This window comes from Orycteropus afer, unplaced genomic scaffold, assembly GCF_000298275.1.
Source record: "Orycteropus afer afer isolate SDZICR_OR568_19922 unplaced genomic scaffold, OryAfe1.0 scaffold00617, whole genome shotgun sequence".
In the NCBI taxonomy this organism is placed as follows: Eukaryota; Metazoa; Chordata; class Mammalia; order Tubulidentata; family Orycteropodidae; genus Orycteropus; species Orycteropus afer.
This window is the reverse complement of record NW_006922204.1, coordinates 520,114-538,213: the sequence shown is the minus strand read 5'-3', so window position 1 is coordinate 538,213 and position 18,100 is coordinate 520,114. Positions and strand designations below refer to the sequence as shown.

At 39.1% G+C, this 18,100-nt stretch overlaps 1 protein-coding gene across 1 annotated transcript in view; it reads right to left on the bottom strand.

The window, feature by feature from the left end:
• POLA1 (DNA polymerase alpha 1, catalytic subunit) overlaps positions 1 to 18,100 on the bottom strand; it is a 431,865-nt gene that overhangs the window by 411,784 nt on the left and 1,981 nt on the right. The window contains 3 exon segments of the mRNA XM_007956408.1: positions 11,219 to 11,299; positions 11,422 to 11,518; positions 14,822 to 14,946. Of these exon segments, the coding sequence (XP_007954599.1) occupies positions 11,219 to 11,299; positions 11,422 to 11,518; positions 14,822 to 14,946 (303 nt within the window).

The following is an 18,100-nucleotide window of genomic DNA, read 5'->3' as shown; positions in this document are numbered from 1 at the left end:
GTAACATCAGGACTGTGCATTTTTATTGGTTAACCGTGGGCTTGTTAGCCTCAGGACCCAGTAGCTGCCTGAGTGGAGATGCCGCTAGCTCCAGTGGGTCGGGAGCAAGAGGCAGAGCTGAAGCTCAAGGTCAAGGGGCTTTCACACAGCCCCTAGAGCCTGGCACTTTGAACTCGGACTTCTAGCCTCCTGAACTGTAAGAGAATAAACTGCTGTTTGTTCAAGCCCTCCCATTTGTGACACATTCTTGTCAGAGCAGCACTAGATAACCAGAACGCCAGGAATGACAAACTGAAGAGGAATACTGCCCCACTCATTGTCAAAAAGAATATTTCAAGATCTATCCTTAAGTACAATACTGTCAATGATACAATAATATCCATATGCATACAAGGAAGATCCGTTAATACGACTATTATTCAAATTTATGCACCAAATCCTAATGCCAAAGACGAATATATTAAAGCTTTTTACCAACTTCTGCAGTCTGAAATTGATCAAACTATCAAAATGCACTGATAGTAACTGGTAAATGTAATGCAAAGTTGGAAACAAAGAAGCAATCGTTTGAAAATATGGACTGGCTGACAGAAATAATGCCAGCGATAGCAGGACAGAACTTTGCAAGATCCATAATATCCATTGGAAATAACTTTTTTCGACAACATAAACTAACTATACATAATGGACCTTGCCAAATGGAATACACAGGAATCAAACTGACTACATCTGTGCAAAGAGACGATGATGCTCAATATCATCAGTCAGAACAAGGCCAGGGGCCGACTATGGAACAGACCATCAATTGCTCATATGCAAGTTCAATATGAAGCTGAAGACAATTAAAACAAGTCCACAATAGACAAAGTACAACGTTGAGTATATCCTACCTGGATTTAGAGACCATTTCAAGAGCAGATTTGACCCAAGGAACACTAATGAGGTGTGGGATATACATCAAGGATATGCATAATACATGAAGAAAGGAAAAAATCATTAAGAAGAAAGAAAAGAACAAAAGTCAAAAGAGAATCTGAAACTTGCTCTTCACTGTAGAGATGAAAGGAAGAAATGATAGTCAAAGACCTGAACAGAAGATTTCAAAGGGTGGCTGAACAAGCCAAAGTAAAGTATTATTAGCTGTACAAAGAACTGGAGCTAGAAAACTAAAAGGGAAGAACACACTTGGCATTTTTCAAGCTGAAAGAACTGAAGGAAAAATTCAAGCTTTGAGTTGCAATACCAAAGGATTCTATTGGCAAAATACTGAATGATACAGGAAGCAACAAAAGAAGATGGAAGGAAAATACAAAGCGACTGTACCAAAAAGAACTGGTTGATGTTCATCCATTTCAGGAGGTGGCATATGATCAAGAACCTATGGTACACTGAAGGAAGAAGTCGAAGCTGCATGGAAGGAATGTGCGAAAAACAAGTCTCCAGGAATTGACAGAATACCCATTGAGACGTTTAAACAAACGGATGCAATGCTGGAAGTGCTTGCTCATTTTTGCCAAGAAATGTGGAAGGGAGCTACCTGGTCAACTGATTTGAAGAGATCCTTATTTGTGCCCATTCCAAAGAAAGGTGATCCAACAAAATGCAGAAATTATTAAACAATATCATTAATATCATCACATGCAAGTAAAATTTTGCTAAAGATAATTTAAAAATGGTTATAGCAGCACTTTGGCAGGGAACTGTTAAAAATACAAGCTGGATTCAGAAGAGGGCATGACATGAGGGTAATCACTGCTGCTGTCAGATGGATCTCAGGTGAAAGCAGAGAATACAAAAAAAATAATAATGTTTACCTGTACTTTACTAACTATGTAAAGGCATTGGCCTGTGTGGCTCATAACAAATTATGCATACCATTGCAAAGAATGAGAATTCCAGAACACTTAATTACGCTCATGCAGAAGGTATACAAAGAAGCAGTTGGTCAAACAGAACAAAGGGATTCTGCATGGTTTAAAATCAGGAAAGATATGAATTAGGGTTGTATCCTTTCATCATATTCAATCTGCATGCTGAGCAGATAATCTTAGAAGTTGGACTCTGAAGAAGAACGCAGCGTGAGGATTGGAGGAAGACTTAGGAACAACCTATGATATGTAGATGGCACAACTCTATTTGCTGAAAGCAAAAAGGATTTGAGCACTTACTGATGAAGATCAAAGACTACACACTTCAGTATGGATTACAGCTCAACATAAAGAAAACAAAATCCTCACAACTAGATAAATAAGCAACATCAAGACAAGTGGAGAAAAGACAGAAACTTTCAAGGATTCCATTTTACGTGGATCCACCATCAATGCTCATAGAAATAGCAGTCAAGAAATCAAATCAGGTATTGCACCGGACAAATGTGCAGCAAAAGACCTCTTTAAAATGTTAAAGAACAAAGACGCCACTTTGAGGACTAAGGTGTGCCTGACCCAAGCCATGATATTTTCAATCATCTCACATGCATGAGTAAGCCGGACAATAAGACTTAAAGAACTGATACCTTTGAATTATGATGTTGCTGAAGAATAATGAATACTGCCAGAAGAATGAACAAATCTGTCTTGGAGGAAGTACAGCCAGAACGCACCTTAGAAGGGTGGCAAGACTTCCTCTCACATAATTTGGACACGTTATCAGAAGGGACCAGTCTCTTGATGGATACCATGCTTGGTAAAGTAGAGGGTCAATGAAAAAGAGGAAGACCTTCAATGAGATGGATTGACATTGTCTTCAACAATGGGGTCACACATGGCAATGACCATGAGGATGTCACTGGACCAGACAACGTTTTGTTCTGTTTTACACAGAGTCACTATGAGTGGGAACCAACTCAACACTTAACAACAATTATTGATAAAATCTCATAAACTTCTTGTAGATATATGAATTCTACTCCTAGTCCCTACCCTAAAGGAACTCTTACACATTCAGTATGTCTACTATAACACTGTTTTTAACAAAAAAAATTGGAAACAAGTGAAAACTTAGAAATCTAGACAATAGGATAATAAAAAGCTAAATAGTGCTATGTTCATTCACTGAAATATACAATGTTTATATAACATGACATATTTATGCAATATGTAACATGAAGGATTCAAAATATATCAACATGAATGTACTTAAAATATTGTGTCAGCAAGAAACAGGAGATGGGTAAAAAGGAGACAGAAGGCAAAGGGATGAGAACATTTACCTGAGTTTATCTCTTACAACAACAATTTCAAGACAGTTTTGATTTTTAAACAAAACAAATGTTTTACAATATTCAAAAAATAAAATTTAAAGTTTTTAAAAACCTTAAATTTAAATTTTTAAAAAATGAACTTCTGTAGTAAATCAGTAACAGAAAAAAATTTATTTCAAATAGCTTTTTCACACAGTACTCTGATGATACAACCTACTAGAATCTATGCCATAAACAAATAAAACTGTAAAGAAATCAAAAGCTTTACTTGAAAGGTTGTTGGTAGAGTCATTGGTTTAGTAATTCTAAAATGATTTTGTATATATCTTAGAAGACAAAGGTTTTCACTGGAGGTGAAGGGAGGTACAAATAGAGAATTAGGGAACATAGGGAAAAACTCTGTGGTGTTATTTATATACAGTAAAACCGGCGAAATCTGGAAGCTGTATAGGCAGAAACCTGTCAGAGAAGGAAAACTCAAATATTTTCCACTAATAGATAAAAAAAGTGGTAAGAATGTACCCTGTCACAGGCAGAAAACTTGGAAGATTCAGAAAACCAAGGCAGTCCCATTGAGCTCCAGGTCTGAGGTTCCTATGTGTGTGTGTGTGGGTGTGGTGTGTGTGTACACACCTACTACTCATTATAGACTATCTCGTTACCTGATATTTGACATTTATGACAATACTAAAATATCTACTGTCCAACTATTTTGCACATTAACAACATATGTCTGACAGTAACAGATACCAAGGTGTGAGGCAAGAATAATGCTCACTGAGTTAGTTGAGGTTATGTGTGAACTTGGCTAGGCCATGCCCCTCAGTGGCACAGCAATTACGTAATGATGTACTTTGTAATTTGGAATACAGTCATCCTCCATTTTTAGCACATTGATTTTCACATAATGACCTGGTCACTGGAAACTAACCATGTCAATAACTGAGGAGTGGATATATACATACTGGATATATAAATACCAATAAATGAGGAGTAGTTATATATGTATGTTTGGGATATGTGTGTGCATATGTATGATATACCATACATATGCACATACATACCCCAGATTAACTAAAAGGCCCCAGAAGCCATTACACCCCAGTAGCAATGAACATACCCACACCCCAGATCTGAATACCATTCCTCACTGTTTTGGTTACTTTGTGCTGCTCAAACAGAAAATACAACAGGTGGGTGGCTTTAACAAACACGAGTTTATTCTCTTTCTGTTTGGGAGGCTAGAAGTCCAAGTTCAAAGTGCCAGGCTCTAGGGGCTGGGTGAAAGCCCCTCAACTGTGGGCTTCAGCTCTGCCTGATTGCTCACAGCCCACTGGCACTGGAGGCTTTTCTTCACTCAAGCTGCTGAGGCTGACAAGCTCAAGCTCAACAAATAAAATGGCACAGTCCCGATACTACCGAACCACATGGCAGGCCATTGATTCAAGTCCCATTAACAGTCCCAAGATTGGCAGACAACACAGCAGGCTGCTGAAAAATGACTCGGCTACATGCAGGATTCAAGCATGTCAAAAGCTAGAGACTTTCCTCAAAGCTGCTTCTTACATACCAGAAAGCAAACTACATCCCTAAAGCAGCTTACTCAGCTGCTCCAGTAGATTCCACCATGGAACTGATTACCAGTCTCACCATGGGGAATAACTACATCCAGCTGCAACAACAACAGACAGCCAAAACCAGGCCCAGCCAAGCTGACACATAACCTTAACTACCACTCACTAAAAAGAACTAAGAACTCTTTGGAGAAATGATTGAATCCAGGTCTGGGGCAGGAAGAGTTCAAAGTGAACCTGGAACATCTTACTGTCCAAGAAGGCAAGGAAATACTCAAAGACTGATGGAGCCATGTCAAAAGGACATAACCAAAACTCACTGCCATCAAGTCAATTCTGAGTCATAGTGACCCCTTTAGGTTTCTGAGGTGGTAAATCTTCACAGATGTAGACTGCCCAGTCTTCCTTCTATGGAGTAGCTGGTGAGTTTGAACCGGCAACTTTCAGGTTCAGTCAAATGCCTCAGGCACTACGCCACCAGAGCGCCTTTCAAAGGACATAGGAGCTACCAAAAGGAGCTTCCACTGGCCAAATCTGGGATAATTGAAGCATCAAAAGAAAACTGATAATGGATACTGAATTATAACACAGCAGATTGAAAATAAAACCTATGAGCTTGAAGTGATAATTTTAAAAAGATGAGGTATGCAAGGTCTTCCTCATTAAAAAAGAAAAAAAAAATGCTACCTAAAAATATAGAAGGAATAGAATTTAAAATCACCATTTTGCAGCTAACAGTGTAGTAACTGCTTCAAGAAAGGATCATCAACAGATGCTGAAAGATTGGGTGTGTGTGTAGAGGAAAGGGATATCCACATGGTCTCAAATTATCACCACATATTTGCATTAATTACAAAGGAAAAGGGAGCTTCACTAGAAAGGGACCTGAGGAAGATCAACTTAACCAAGAAACCAAACTTAGCATCACCAATAAGGGGACAAAATGACCTTATGTGCCCCTGGTATGACCACTGGGAAGGATCTAACTTCATCTATATTGTATTGTTGCCAAAAAATATTTAACCAAAATCTAATCATAAAGAAGCAATCAGGAAAATCCCAGATTTGTGGAAATGTCAATGTTATGCTGAGTCAAATAAGTCAATCACAGAAGGACAAATATTGTATTAGTTCATTATTGTATAAAGTCAAGGAAAGGTTTCTATATGGAAGGAAACTTTCTTTGTTGGTTACCAGGGGTGGGAGGGGAGGAGAGGGAACACTGTAAAAAAAAAAAAAAATTTCAATGTCATGAAAGACAAAAAGGGGAGTGGGATGCGTTTACACTAAATAAAACCAAAGAGACATGAAAATGAAAGTGAATTCTGCATTTAAAAAAAAAAAGCTATAAAAGACATTATTGGGACAAGTGGGGAATTTTTAATCTGGACAATATATTACATAATACCTTAACAGTATTGCAGTTAAGAAAACAAGTGTCCCTGTTTTTAGATCATTATTATAAAGTGTTATATTATCTAAAAAACACAAACCTATTGCCACAGAGTCAACTCCAACTCATAGCCACCCTACTGGACAAGCAGAACTGCCCCACAGCATTTCCAATGCTCTAGATCTTTACTGCTCGGAAGGAAGGTTGGGCAATCTACTTCCATGGTGATACCGCCTCAGAAACACAAGGTGGGGTCGCTATGAGTCGGGTCCGACTTGAAGGCACATAACAACAGATCTTTACTGAAGCAGATTGCCTCGTCTTTCTCCTGCAGAACAACTGGTGAGTTTGAACCGCCAACCTTTTGATTAGCTACTGCACAGCCAGGGCTCCTTACTTTCTTGCAAAGTATGTGCAACTCTCAAAGTCATCTGGAGTCTGAATTTTGAAACTCAAATAGAAAAGTCAGTCTCTGACAGAAAGGATGACTTCCTTTGATAATTTCTCAGGCCCTTTTCAGCAGAATGTGCAGGCCTATAGTGGGCCTGTCATCTCTGGCAAGATGTGAGGTAAAGAATCCCTTCTCAATTTATTTCTCCCGTTTCTCACTCAGTATCAAGGATTAACTGTCTGTATTCAAAAGGCAAATGAAATCCTAGTTTTAGTCTCCTTTCATTCTCTCCACTTCCTATTCTTGGCTGAAATGAAATTCAGCATACATACCTCTAGCGATTATCTTTACGAGATAAAGATTTTCTTATAAATCTGAATCATGTAGAACTACCAACTCATATTCCTGGGCCTAGTGTCTTAGACCAATCCAGGGTGATTGGACAGAAAAAAAAAACACATCAAGCATTCTGGTGTCAACACAGAAATTGGAAGGGGTTTCTAGTCAAATTTTCAACAAATGTGAACATCCTTAAGATGACTATTAGTAACTAGACACCAGCAGAGTTAAATGCAAGTTCAAGGTCACATAAGGAATTATTACTATTTGTTCCTTCCCATGTCTCCTATGTCTGACTTCCCAAATAATTTTTCCCATGCATCACACTTCTGCCTTAACCACTCTGTAGTATGCACTTGTTTTCAGTCTGTTTAGTGTGCTTTTGAATCTCATGGGAACACACACACACACACACACACACACACACACCAATATGATGGTTTAGAAGCTCAGTTTCACAACAAATATCTTGCTAATTTTTGGACATATTTTACAGACAAAGATTTTTATGCATTTTGCTGCACAAGTAAATGACCCAATAAATAATGCTCACCTTGAACAGAGCACTCCCTTGAAAGTTTTATAGGTATGGAATACATGTAGTTATCTGTAAGGGGTCTTAAAAATTTTTTTGAAATGGTACTGTGTAAATCTTGTCACTATAAAAGCAATGAAGGTATTGACAGAAAAAAATATATGCACAACTTGTATAAAGGATGTGTCCTCACTGAATACATTTAAAAGGAAATCTGTTCCACCATAAACAGAGATAACGTATCTTTTTAGTACGCTGTTCAGTTTTTAAGTTAAGCTTCCTAATGGATAATAAATTTGCAATGGATACTTAAAAAAAAAACTGGTTTGAGGGTTTTATAAAAAGAGACCATTATTTCTTTCTGAGGCAATGAAAATGTTCTAAAATTGATTGTGATGATGGATGTGCCACTCTGTGAATCTACTAAAAGCCACTGAAGTGTACATTTTACATGAGTGAATTATATGGTATGTGAATTGCATGTCCATAAAACTGCTTTTAAAAAAAAAGGCCATGAGAAGAGCATAGTTTGATGACACTCTGACCTATTCCTTGGAGGTAGAAGACTAATAAACTAAACCAATAAAACAAATACCAGTACGTGTGGCTGAACATCTATCTGTTCTGGCAGTGTCAACTTCAGTAGTCCCATAAGGTGTGTGCTTTTGTTTGTTTTGTTTTTAAAGGGAAAGCAGGTCTCCTTTTGTTTATTATTTCAACAATATAGTCTCCTATGTCTGACTTCCCGAATAATTTTTGGTTTGAAAGATATTAAGCCCCCAGAATGAACAAGCAACGGGGCTCAGGGGTGCATACCAATCCTCCAGCTCCTCTTCCTCCAACTCCTCATTCCACCCCTCCGGGCTTCATTCACTCCCCCAGCAGCCATGCAGCCTTTCACTCCTCTTGCAGGGCATTGCCTGCCTCAGTTCCTCTGCTCCTGCCACAGGACTGGGGCGCACATGGGCTCCCAGCTGAGCAGCAGAGGCTGCACACGATCACAAAGTGGCCCCGTCGATATGGTGGCCAGGGCTTCCACCACTAGCCGAGCTCCCAGCACCCACCCAATCTGCTAGGCCATCTCTCTGTGCCACTCATGTAACTCCCACCACCACGACCAGTGCAGCCTCCACGTGACCCTGCCACACATTCAGCAAATAAGCTCTTGGGCTTTGTCCAGTGGGCTCCCTAAGGTTGTATTTCTACTTTATTTTTTGAACATTTTATTGTGGTTTGGGTGAGGTTACAGAGCAAATCGGCTTCCCATTCAACACACTGTTTTGTGACATTAGTTGCAATCCCCTCAATGTAACAGCACTCTTCCTGCTTTCTCCCTGGGTTTCTCATTCCTCCACCAAGTGCTCCCCTTTTGGTCTGTATAGATGATTGTTCTGAGGAGCACGTTCTCACAGATGTTACTGTTCACTTTACAGGCCTATCTACTGTTTGGCTGAAAGGTGATTTCTGGGAGTGGGTTCAGTTCCAGGCTTGAAAGGTGTCATAGTCTTGAAGACTTCTCCAGTCTATCAGAACATAAGACTGGTCTTTTTTTATTAATTCTGTTCTACAGTTTTCTCCCAGTCTATCTGGTACCTACTACAGTGATTCCAGTTAGAGCAGTCAGTGCTGGTGGCAAGATACCATCCAGTTCTTCTGGTCTCAGGTTAGTGGAGGCTGTGGTTCATGTGGTCCATTAGTCCTTTGGATTCAGTATTTCCTTGAGTCTTTGGTTTTTCTCACTCTTCTTTGCTCCCAATGTAAAGATACCAATAGTTATAACTTAGACGGCCAGCTCATAAGCTTTTTAAGACCCCAATCACTATTCACCAAAGTAGGATGCAGAACACTGTCTTCATGTTCTATCAGTTGATCTAAAATGTCCAAGACTATGGCCCTAAGCCCTTAAGCCCAGTGACTCCATCCCGCAAGGTGCTTGGTTATGATTTGAAAGTTTGCATAACTTTGCCCCTGTATGCTCTTCTATACACCTAGATATATTTGCAGCACATATAAATAGGTATGTAGAAATAGCCTCTGCCAGACCTATACATGCTCATGAGTGTACTCCCATAATACCATCCCACACCTACTCAGCTTACATCTCTACTTATGTATCCACTTGTAAAGTATTTTTACTACTGGTGTTGCAGGATCATGTATGTAATAGCACTTACCCTTGTTTTTACTCTTGCATACCTCCCAGGGTTTTCCTTTGCCTTGGTGATGTTGTGCAAAATTCTCCCTTACTATGTATTGCCTTTCCCTTCACCCACCTTAATGTGTCTACCCTCTGGTTAGTGATTAACCCTCTCTTCCCCCCCACCCCTAGTAACCATCAAAGAATGTTTCCTTCTGTGCATAAAATTTTTCTTCACTTTTTATAATAGCGATCTCACACAGTATTTGTCCTTTTGTGATTGACTTATTTCACTCAGCATAACATCCTCCAGGTTCATCCACATTGTGAGATGTGGCACAGATTTATCATTATTCTTTAACACTGCACAGGATTCCACCATGTGTATGTACCACAGTTTGTTTATTCATTCATCCACTGATGGGCACTTAGGTTGTTTCCATCTTTTACCTACTGTGAGTAACACTGCAATGAACATGGGAGTGCATGTTATCTATTCATGTCATGGCTCTTATTTCTGTAGGATAGCTACTTAATAGTCAAACTGCTGAATTATATGGAAATCTCTATTTCTACATTTTTAAGGAAAATCCATACTGTTTTCCACAGTGGCTGTACCATTTTACCACCCCACCAGCACCATGTGAGAGTTCTAATCTCCAAACACCCTTACCAGCATTTGTTGTTTTCTGTTTATTTGATCGCTGTTATGACTGCCGGGGTGATATCTCATTGTTGCTTTGATTTATATCTCTATAATGGCTAATGATCATGAGCATCTCTTCATGTATTTCTGGCCACCTGAGTACTTCTTTGATGAAGTGTCTGTTAACATCCTCTGCCTGTTTTTAATTGGATTGTTTATCTTTTGGTTGTTGAGGTGTTGAAGTTTTCTATAAATTTTAGACATTAATTCTTTGTCAGGTATGTCTTTGCCAAATTCTTTTTCCAAGTTTGTAGGTTTTATGGGATTTAACTATGGATTGCACAGGGAATGCCTGTCCGGTGCTCACACAATGTCCAAATTGAATAATGTCTTATTTCACAGAACATAACATGGACCTTACATGACATGCACCTGTTCTGAAAAGAAATTCCCCTTTTCATTTTACAGGAATTAAATCAGGGTTGTTTACTTAAAAAAAAAAATTTTTGCCAATGATTGTGTAGCTGAGATAAAATAACAGATTGATTCATATCATTTTAAATTTCAATTAAACAAAGCAATTTGATTATACTAGTTCTAAATCTTGTTACTATACTGTACAATTAATTATCAAAGAGCTAAAATTCCAAGTATATCACTTTAGAAGGAATAATAAAACATCGTTTATTTACAAACAAGTCTAAAAGTAGTTGTGAGACTAAAAGTTTCTAAACAAATTAAAGATCAAAGTCTTTGAATAACACAGACATGAAACTTTTTATTTCCTGGTTGTATTTTTGCTTTTTGCTTTTAATTTTCTATGTAACTATGCTTTTCTCAATATGAGACCACATTCTGTTTGTTATAATTGTGGTAGGGCCTTCACTGCCAAAGGGAAACTTCCTCAAAGGGAAACTGCAATCAGAACACCAGTTATCTCAAATTTTAGTTAACTTTATAAGTCTCAAGGTAGCACTCTCTTGAAAACAAAACGGAAGTACCTTTCTGGCTGGAATGAAGAGCATCATCTTCAAGGTCATCATCAAAAATCTCTCGGCCATCCTCCACATAGCCAATACCATCTGCAAGAACAAAGTTTAATAATACATGAAGGAAAAACCAAACAAGAAGGGAGCTTGTGACAGCGCCTTACATCTGTCCATGCAAAGCAGCAACTCCTGGCAGGCAACTTCCTCCCACATACCGTCATCCACAATCCAGTCATCATCCTGGCGTGCCTGAACCAGCTTTGAATACTGGTCTTCATCAACTTCTTCATACACACTTGTGAAGTCCTCAACCTGCCATCAGACAAGTTTGAGAGAAAGCTTCAAATGGAGCGAAAGTGTTAAACAATTCTGATGAAAAAATTGTCAAATTGAAATTGGAATGGCAGCCTGAAGGAGTAGCTGCAACCAAATCATGAGTTCTGACATTCAACACCACTACAGGGTTTTCCTTAAATAGACATCAATTAACTTAGTATTCCTTTTAGGTGGGTGTTAACATAAGATATTAAATGATTCCATTAGCATAATATACTTGTCACACCATCAATTACTCATCTACTTCATAAAAAACAAACTGAATTATAGCCAATTCTTCATTAGCTGCTATGGGGATTATTCACTTGTAATTTCTTGACTGGTTTCTCATATATTTGGCAAACTTGTAAGGCATGTCACCTTCCTCTCCACAAGCGATGTATGCTCTGCAAATATATGATAATTTTAATAAGAGTTCAACCAACCAAATATAATCCAAAAGGAAAACCTTCCCCATCCATCCTCATCCAAAAATTAGCAAAACAAACATATTACATATTCTACAGGTGAACTAGAAATGGCTTTTGAGTGATCCCTGTTTGCATTACCCCAATCTCCCACCATTTGCAGGTCTTGGGACTGCACAGACTTCAGCACTGAGCTATCTGAAGCACAGATCCAGACAGTTGCAAGACCTCCATCACATGGGCTGCCCAACTGCCAAGGAGCCAAAGCACCATGAACTAGTAGCATGACTAGAGCAAACCAACTGAGCAGTTTAAGCAGCAAATGGAGGACACACACAACCTCTGCAGCTGCCCATCACGATAGACTGCTAATTTCTCAGATGAGAGTGCCGAGGGCTGGTTAGCAAGATCTCATAGATATAAGTATCCCCAGCTTTTCAAAAGTTTGCTTTACACCACTTCATTTTTATGAAAGACCTGTTTTTGCTAACCAAAAGAAATCTAAAGAGGATTTCTACTTTTACAAAGAAAGGTGAAAAGCAAAAGTAGCATTTAGCATTTGTTTTGCAGTGGGCCGTTTAAGAGGTAATGCACATCCTGGGCAATGACAGCGGCGTCCCCAAGCTCCTTCCCTGGGAACTACACTCAGTATCTCGGCATCAAGCCGCCCTAGCTCTGAAGGGTGTCTGTGAACACTGTATAAAAGTGTATTTTTAGGTTTTACATGTTATTTGGAATGCCTTGGTAGATGTTTTTTGGGTCTGGGAATGCTCAAAAAAATATTTCCCATATAAATTAGTGGTAACTGCTTCTTCTCAGCCTATAAAAGGTTTCATAGGAATGCTCTACTTTTGAATATAGCAGCGGGACGTGTACCTCATTGAAAATTCCATGTGTCTCTCAATAGTTGTAGGAGATACAAATTTCAAATCTGTGGCGGGGCGGGCGGGGAGGATGACTAACCTCATCTGAAAAAGTAAGTCCTTAGGAAGCAGACTGATCTATTCAAAAAGGTGGGCACAGATCTTTGAGAGATTAATGGGCATAGCTGACTGGATTTCTGCTATACCGACAAGGTTTATAATAGTTACAAGACTAGGTTTAACTTTCAACCTCCTTTTTAAGCAGGGATCACTGGCAAATACTGATTTGGTCTTTTCACAATTTGGTAGCAGAGAATGCCTGCCCCACCAAATTAAGTTTTTGACAACCCAGATATAAACTAGTCCAATTAATATTATTGTACCAGTCAATTCTCTTCCTTTTTTTTTTTTTTTGGCAGAAGGGGGAGTGAGGCAGGGGGCTGGCAAGATTATTTTTGTTGGCTGAAGTCTGCAAGGCATATTTATTTGCCTCTTATTTTAGTAATCACTCATATACTATCAAAAAGACATCAGAAAACTATCTTTAAAAATAATTTTGAGTAAAAAGACATTTTGACTCTATCTCTGAAAACATCAGAACTGCCCAGCATGAACTCTTAGAGCCATACAGTTGGCATCACAGGGTCTAAAGGTGAATCAGCAGCACTGTGTCAACATCTACGTCCTACACAACTCCTTTACAGAAATACCTCTGTTAAAAAACCCTTATGCTTTACTGAATCCTTTTAACAACACTTTGTGATCTGGCTCACCTGACAACTTGAACGAATGGTCCTAAACAACAAAATTCCTATTCTCCTTGATGAATTGCCCACTGAAGTACAGGCCATGGTTAAGAATATAAAGGCTCTGCCACTGTGACTTCACTAACTTTCTGTGTATCAGATATCTCACTTGCAAAATGTTACTCATCATAGTATCTAATGTGTAACATCATAGTATCTAAGGTCATAGGGTTATTGGAAGGAGCCTTGGTGGTATAGTAAAGTCCTCAGCTATGAACCAAAAGGTCAGTGGTTTGAACCCACCAGCTGTTCCATGAGACAAAGATGTGGTAGTTTGTTTCCATAAAGATTACAGCTTTGGAATCCCTATACGGCAGTTCTACTCTGTCCTATAGGGTCACTACGAGTCAGAACTGACTAAACAACAATGAGATAAAAAGATAAAATATTTAGAAGGGTGTGTTAGCTAAAAAGGTGTATTACTTATTGTTGTTGTTATTTTCTAGTATGAGCTAATCACTTTCTAGCAGTTAAAATACTCAGGGAGCATGCTGAAGGTGACAATCCATTTGCAGATGCTAGCTACCCACCAGCCACTACTTGGAAGGATGACTGGGCAATCTACTGCCGCAGTGATAACACCTTGGAAACCCAAGGAGGGGTCACTATGAGTCAGATCCGACTTGACAGCAGTTGAGTTTGGTCTGTTTTTTTTTTTTTTCACCTAGCCACTTTGTGTTCTGTCTATAGGCCACAGGCAGCAGGTAGAAGGCAAGAGCCAAACTGGATATCACATTCAACCTTATAAGCAAGACACTGGCAGAACTAAGGTCCAAGTCCCCATTGCCAGTCACTTTGCAGATGAGATTAAGAACAATCCTTTCTAAGAAGTAGGGCTTAGCATGCTCAATATTTTCAGACTAAAGTAAAAACACACCTAAGTTTGCCAACAAAGCCATGATACTTACCAGGGATGCAGCATGCTCAATAAGGGCAAAATATATATACAGCTACTTCCATATGGAATTTTAAAAATCATCTGGGAAAGGTCTTAAAGTTGAGAGATTAATCTTAAGGGTTGAGTATTCTCTGTAATTCGTAAGTCTACCTCAAGCCCATGCTTGTTCAGGAATAAGGAACTACCATTACAAGCTTAAAATACATAAATACTTCTCATCAGTCTATGACAAAGGTGACAAAAGACTACCTACAGGCTACGAATTACATGAAGCAGGAATGAAAAACAGAAAAATGGTTACCTACCTCATATTTATACTTTTCACCAGCTTTTGCCCTTTTCAGTCTTTCTAGAGCTTCTTGGCGCCCTTTCTTTGATTTCTTTTCTCGCCGGGATCGAGAAACTACAAAACTCCCTGAATCTGACACAGCTGAAAAAAAGCCAAATTTACATGAGATGTTAGAAAATAGTCAGCCACCTCCCCTCAAAAACAAAGGAATGTTTCTAGTCAATAGTAATAACAGTTTAAATAGTCTACAAATGGATACTTTTTACAATGTAAATAACTCACAAAGCACACAACCAAATCTCCAGCTCCCATGACTCTTTAGAAATTTTCCCTAAGCCAACCACTGAAGCAATGGTATTTTCCTCAAAAAAAAAAAAAAAAAAGATTTCAAATTCGACAGATATCTTGTGGAGAAACTAGAGAAGAGAGATCAGCATTAGTCCATAGCCTTACCATTAGAAATGGCAGGCCACAAGTAATCTAGAGCTCTGAAGATAAATCATTTTGTACTCTATTCATTAACATTCAAAAGGCTTAAAGGAGTATCTCCTCTTTGCAAAGTACCAGGTACTGTGAGAGACACAAAGATCAAAGAGTTTCTGTACTCACAGAACTCAGAATCTAATAAGGCAGATAAGTAGCAACTGACTCTAAAACAAGACTCAGAATACAGGCCCTAACAGAGGCACAGATAAAGAAACTGGAATTTCAAAGCAGGGACAAATGGAGGATTGGGGGAATTTAACCAAGATGACTCTGAGGAGATTCTTGTTTCCCTATTACTGGTTTCAAGGCCTCATCCAGTTGGTTATGATATCAGAGTACATTAAGAGAAAAATGACAGAGATTAAAATGTGTTTTGTCAAAGTTACTAAAATACAATAGGGCCTCACCATTCATTCATTCAACTCTTGAATTATTCAAGTGTTTGGTCATTATAAACTGACCATCCCACACACAAACTGAAAGGATTCCCTATACAGATTAAGACTTTCATCGATCAGCTGATGGATAACCAAGTCCAGCACAACAGTGCCGCCTGCCAGCCATGAATTTCCGCTCAACACGATTGCCATCTATGTCTGTGAAATTGAGTATTTTTTTGTACTTGGGACTAACTAATTTATAAAAAGCAGTAGGCACAGAACAGGAGAAGTATAGATGAGAGGCATCCTAAAAGCTCCAGGCCCACTGGAAAGCTCATAACAACATTAAGTTGTTTGACTAAGTGTTCAACTGAAATACAAGATACAATTTAAAGAATAGGTACTGAATGCTGGCAATAAATTGGTGAAAACTGTAACTTCAAAGTGAAGCATAATTAGAGACCTTTTTCCCCCCTAGCTTTCTGGGAGTGGAATCTTTCTTTATAACACCTCACTCTATTGTTTGACTTTTACATTTGACTTTTAAATCCATTTTCAGAAAGGCATTAAGTAAAAATTAAGAGAATGCAGGTACTTAATGATGACAGCCACAAAATCTTGGGTGTCACGCAAATGATTTCAAAAAATCCACAAGCAGGCCGACATGAAAAGGTTTTGGAGATTACTGAACATGACACTGAGAGTGAAAAGCTGGCCTCTGTATTTGCTTCAAGCATCCTTTGATTCCTTTAGTATGTTGTTGTTGTTGTTATGTGCCATCGAGTCGGACCCGACTCATAGCGACCCCTCCTTGGGTTTCCAAGACAGTATCACTATGGAAGTAGATTGCCCCATCTTCCTTCCGAGTCCTTTTGTATATTACCCTGATAAAATCTGTAAGCCTTCAAATCAACTTATTTCACAGCCAACCATGTTCCACTATTCAGGAGTTGGAATACAATGACAAAAAGACAAGAGTTGGCTGGTCTCAAGTGACTCACAGCCAAGTCAAGCAAAAGGGCCTCAGACTACTGGCGTAATATAAACATGGTACCCTGTAAGAGGTAATGTTGACAAGAGAACAGTTCATTCTGCCTGTGAAATCGGGGAAGGTTTCACAGGGGAGGTCTCCAACAGAGGCCTAGAAAGAGGAATAGAACCTCCCCATCAGAGAACAGGGTCAAAAAGTGGCATAAGCAGAGGAAAAGGCATGAGCCAATTTACAGAGGATGAAAATGCAAGGTGTATTCAGAAACCAAGAGAAGTCAGTGTGGAAGTTCAACATGACAGTGCAGAGTGAAAGGGAGAACTGGGAGAAGTGGGGGAAGTACCACATCCCAGTGCTGTCATTTACTGGCATTAGGTCACCAGCTAACTTTCTGAGCCTGAAGTGGACAACTGTCTTTTTTTTTAAAAAAAATAAAGTTATCCAATATCTCAACCTGTTTGTGAAATTCCCCCATTATAAGTCTTGATGGAAGGCAGAGCCCCACTACAAAAGCTGAAAAAAGGTCAGTCCTGTTTTTTCCCAAACTCCTTTGCAACTAAGGCCTGGGCATATAAAACAGGCTCTATCAGTTAGGAACACCTGCTCAGACTTTAAATCAGAATATAGTGTCACAAAGAAGTGAAGGGGGTAGGTAACATAAGGAAGATTCTAGAAGCAGTGACAGCTGCAGGAAGACTAAGTACCTGGGGCAAGTGCCAGCAATGCCCCAAGGTACAAGTTATAGCATCAAGTACTTGGCTGTGTTGGTAATGGCTTCCTCACTGGAATGGCCCACTGGTAATGGCCCAGTCTTGAGGCATGATTTTAAGCACTGTTCCTGGCTAAGCAGCCCCAGACTGGCTTTCCAGTCCTCCAACAAGTTTCTGTGGCCACCACAATATGCTTCTAATAAATCTCTTTTCTGTCTGAATCAGTTAGACTCAGTTCCTGTAGCTTACAACTAAGGACTCTGGCTAATACAGAGCCTCAGTGTCTTCCCATGTTAAATGGGAGAACCCTGTCTGCTCAGTAAGTTGTAAGGGTTAAATGAAGATGTTTTTCTTGCTTTGCATTTAGCAATATTGGAGAGGTTCATTTAATATGTGTGGATAGCTGCAGGGCGGTCACACACATATGCAGTACCCAGGCCTAGCTCCTAGAAAGCAAAATTCAGCAAAGTTGTTTTCTCAGGAAAGCCTCAATACAGCACTGCGGAACAATTAGGTACGTACCACCTCAACTCCATGAGGACAGAAATTATGTCCTGGCTACCCACCACTGTACATAATAAATATATGCTGAATAAACAAATTCAAAAACCATTTACCTGCTTTTTTTTTTTATTAGGATTTGAGTGAAGATTTACAGAGTAAATTCACTTTTCATACAGCAGTTCACATATACTTTGTCTCATGTTACTGACCAAAATTTACAATGCAGC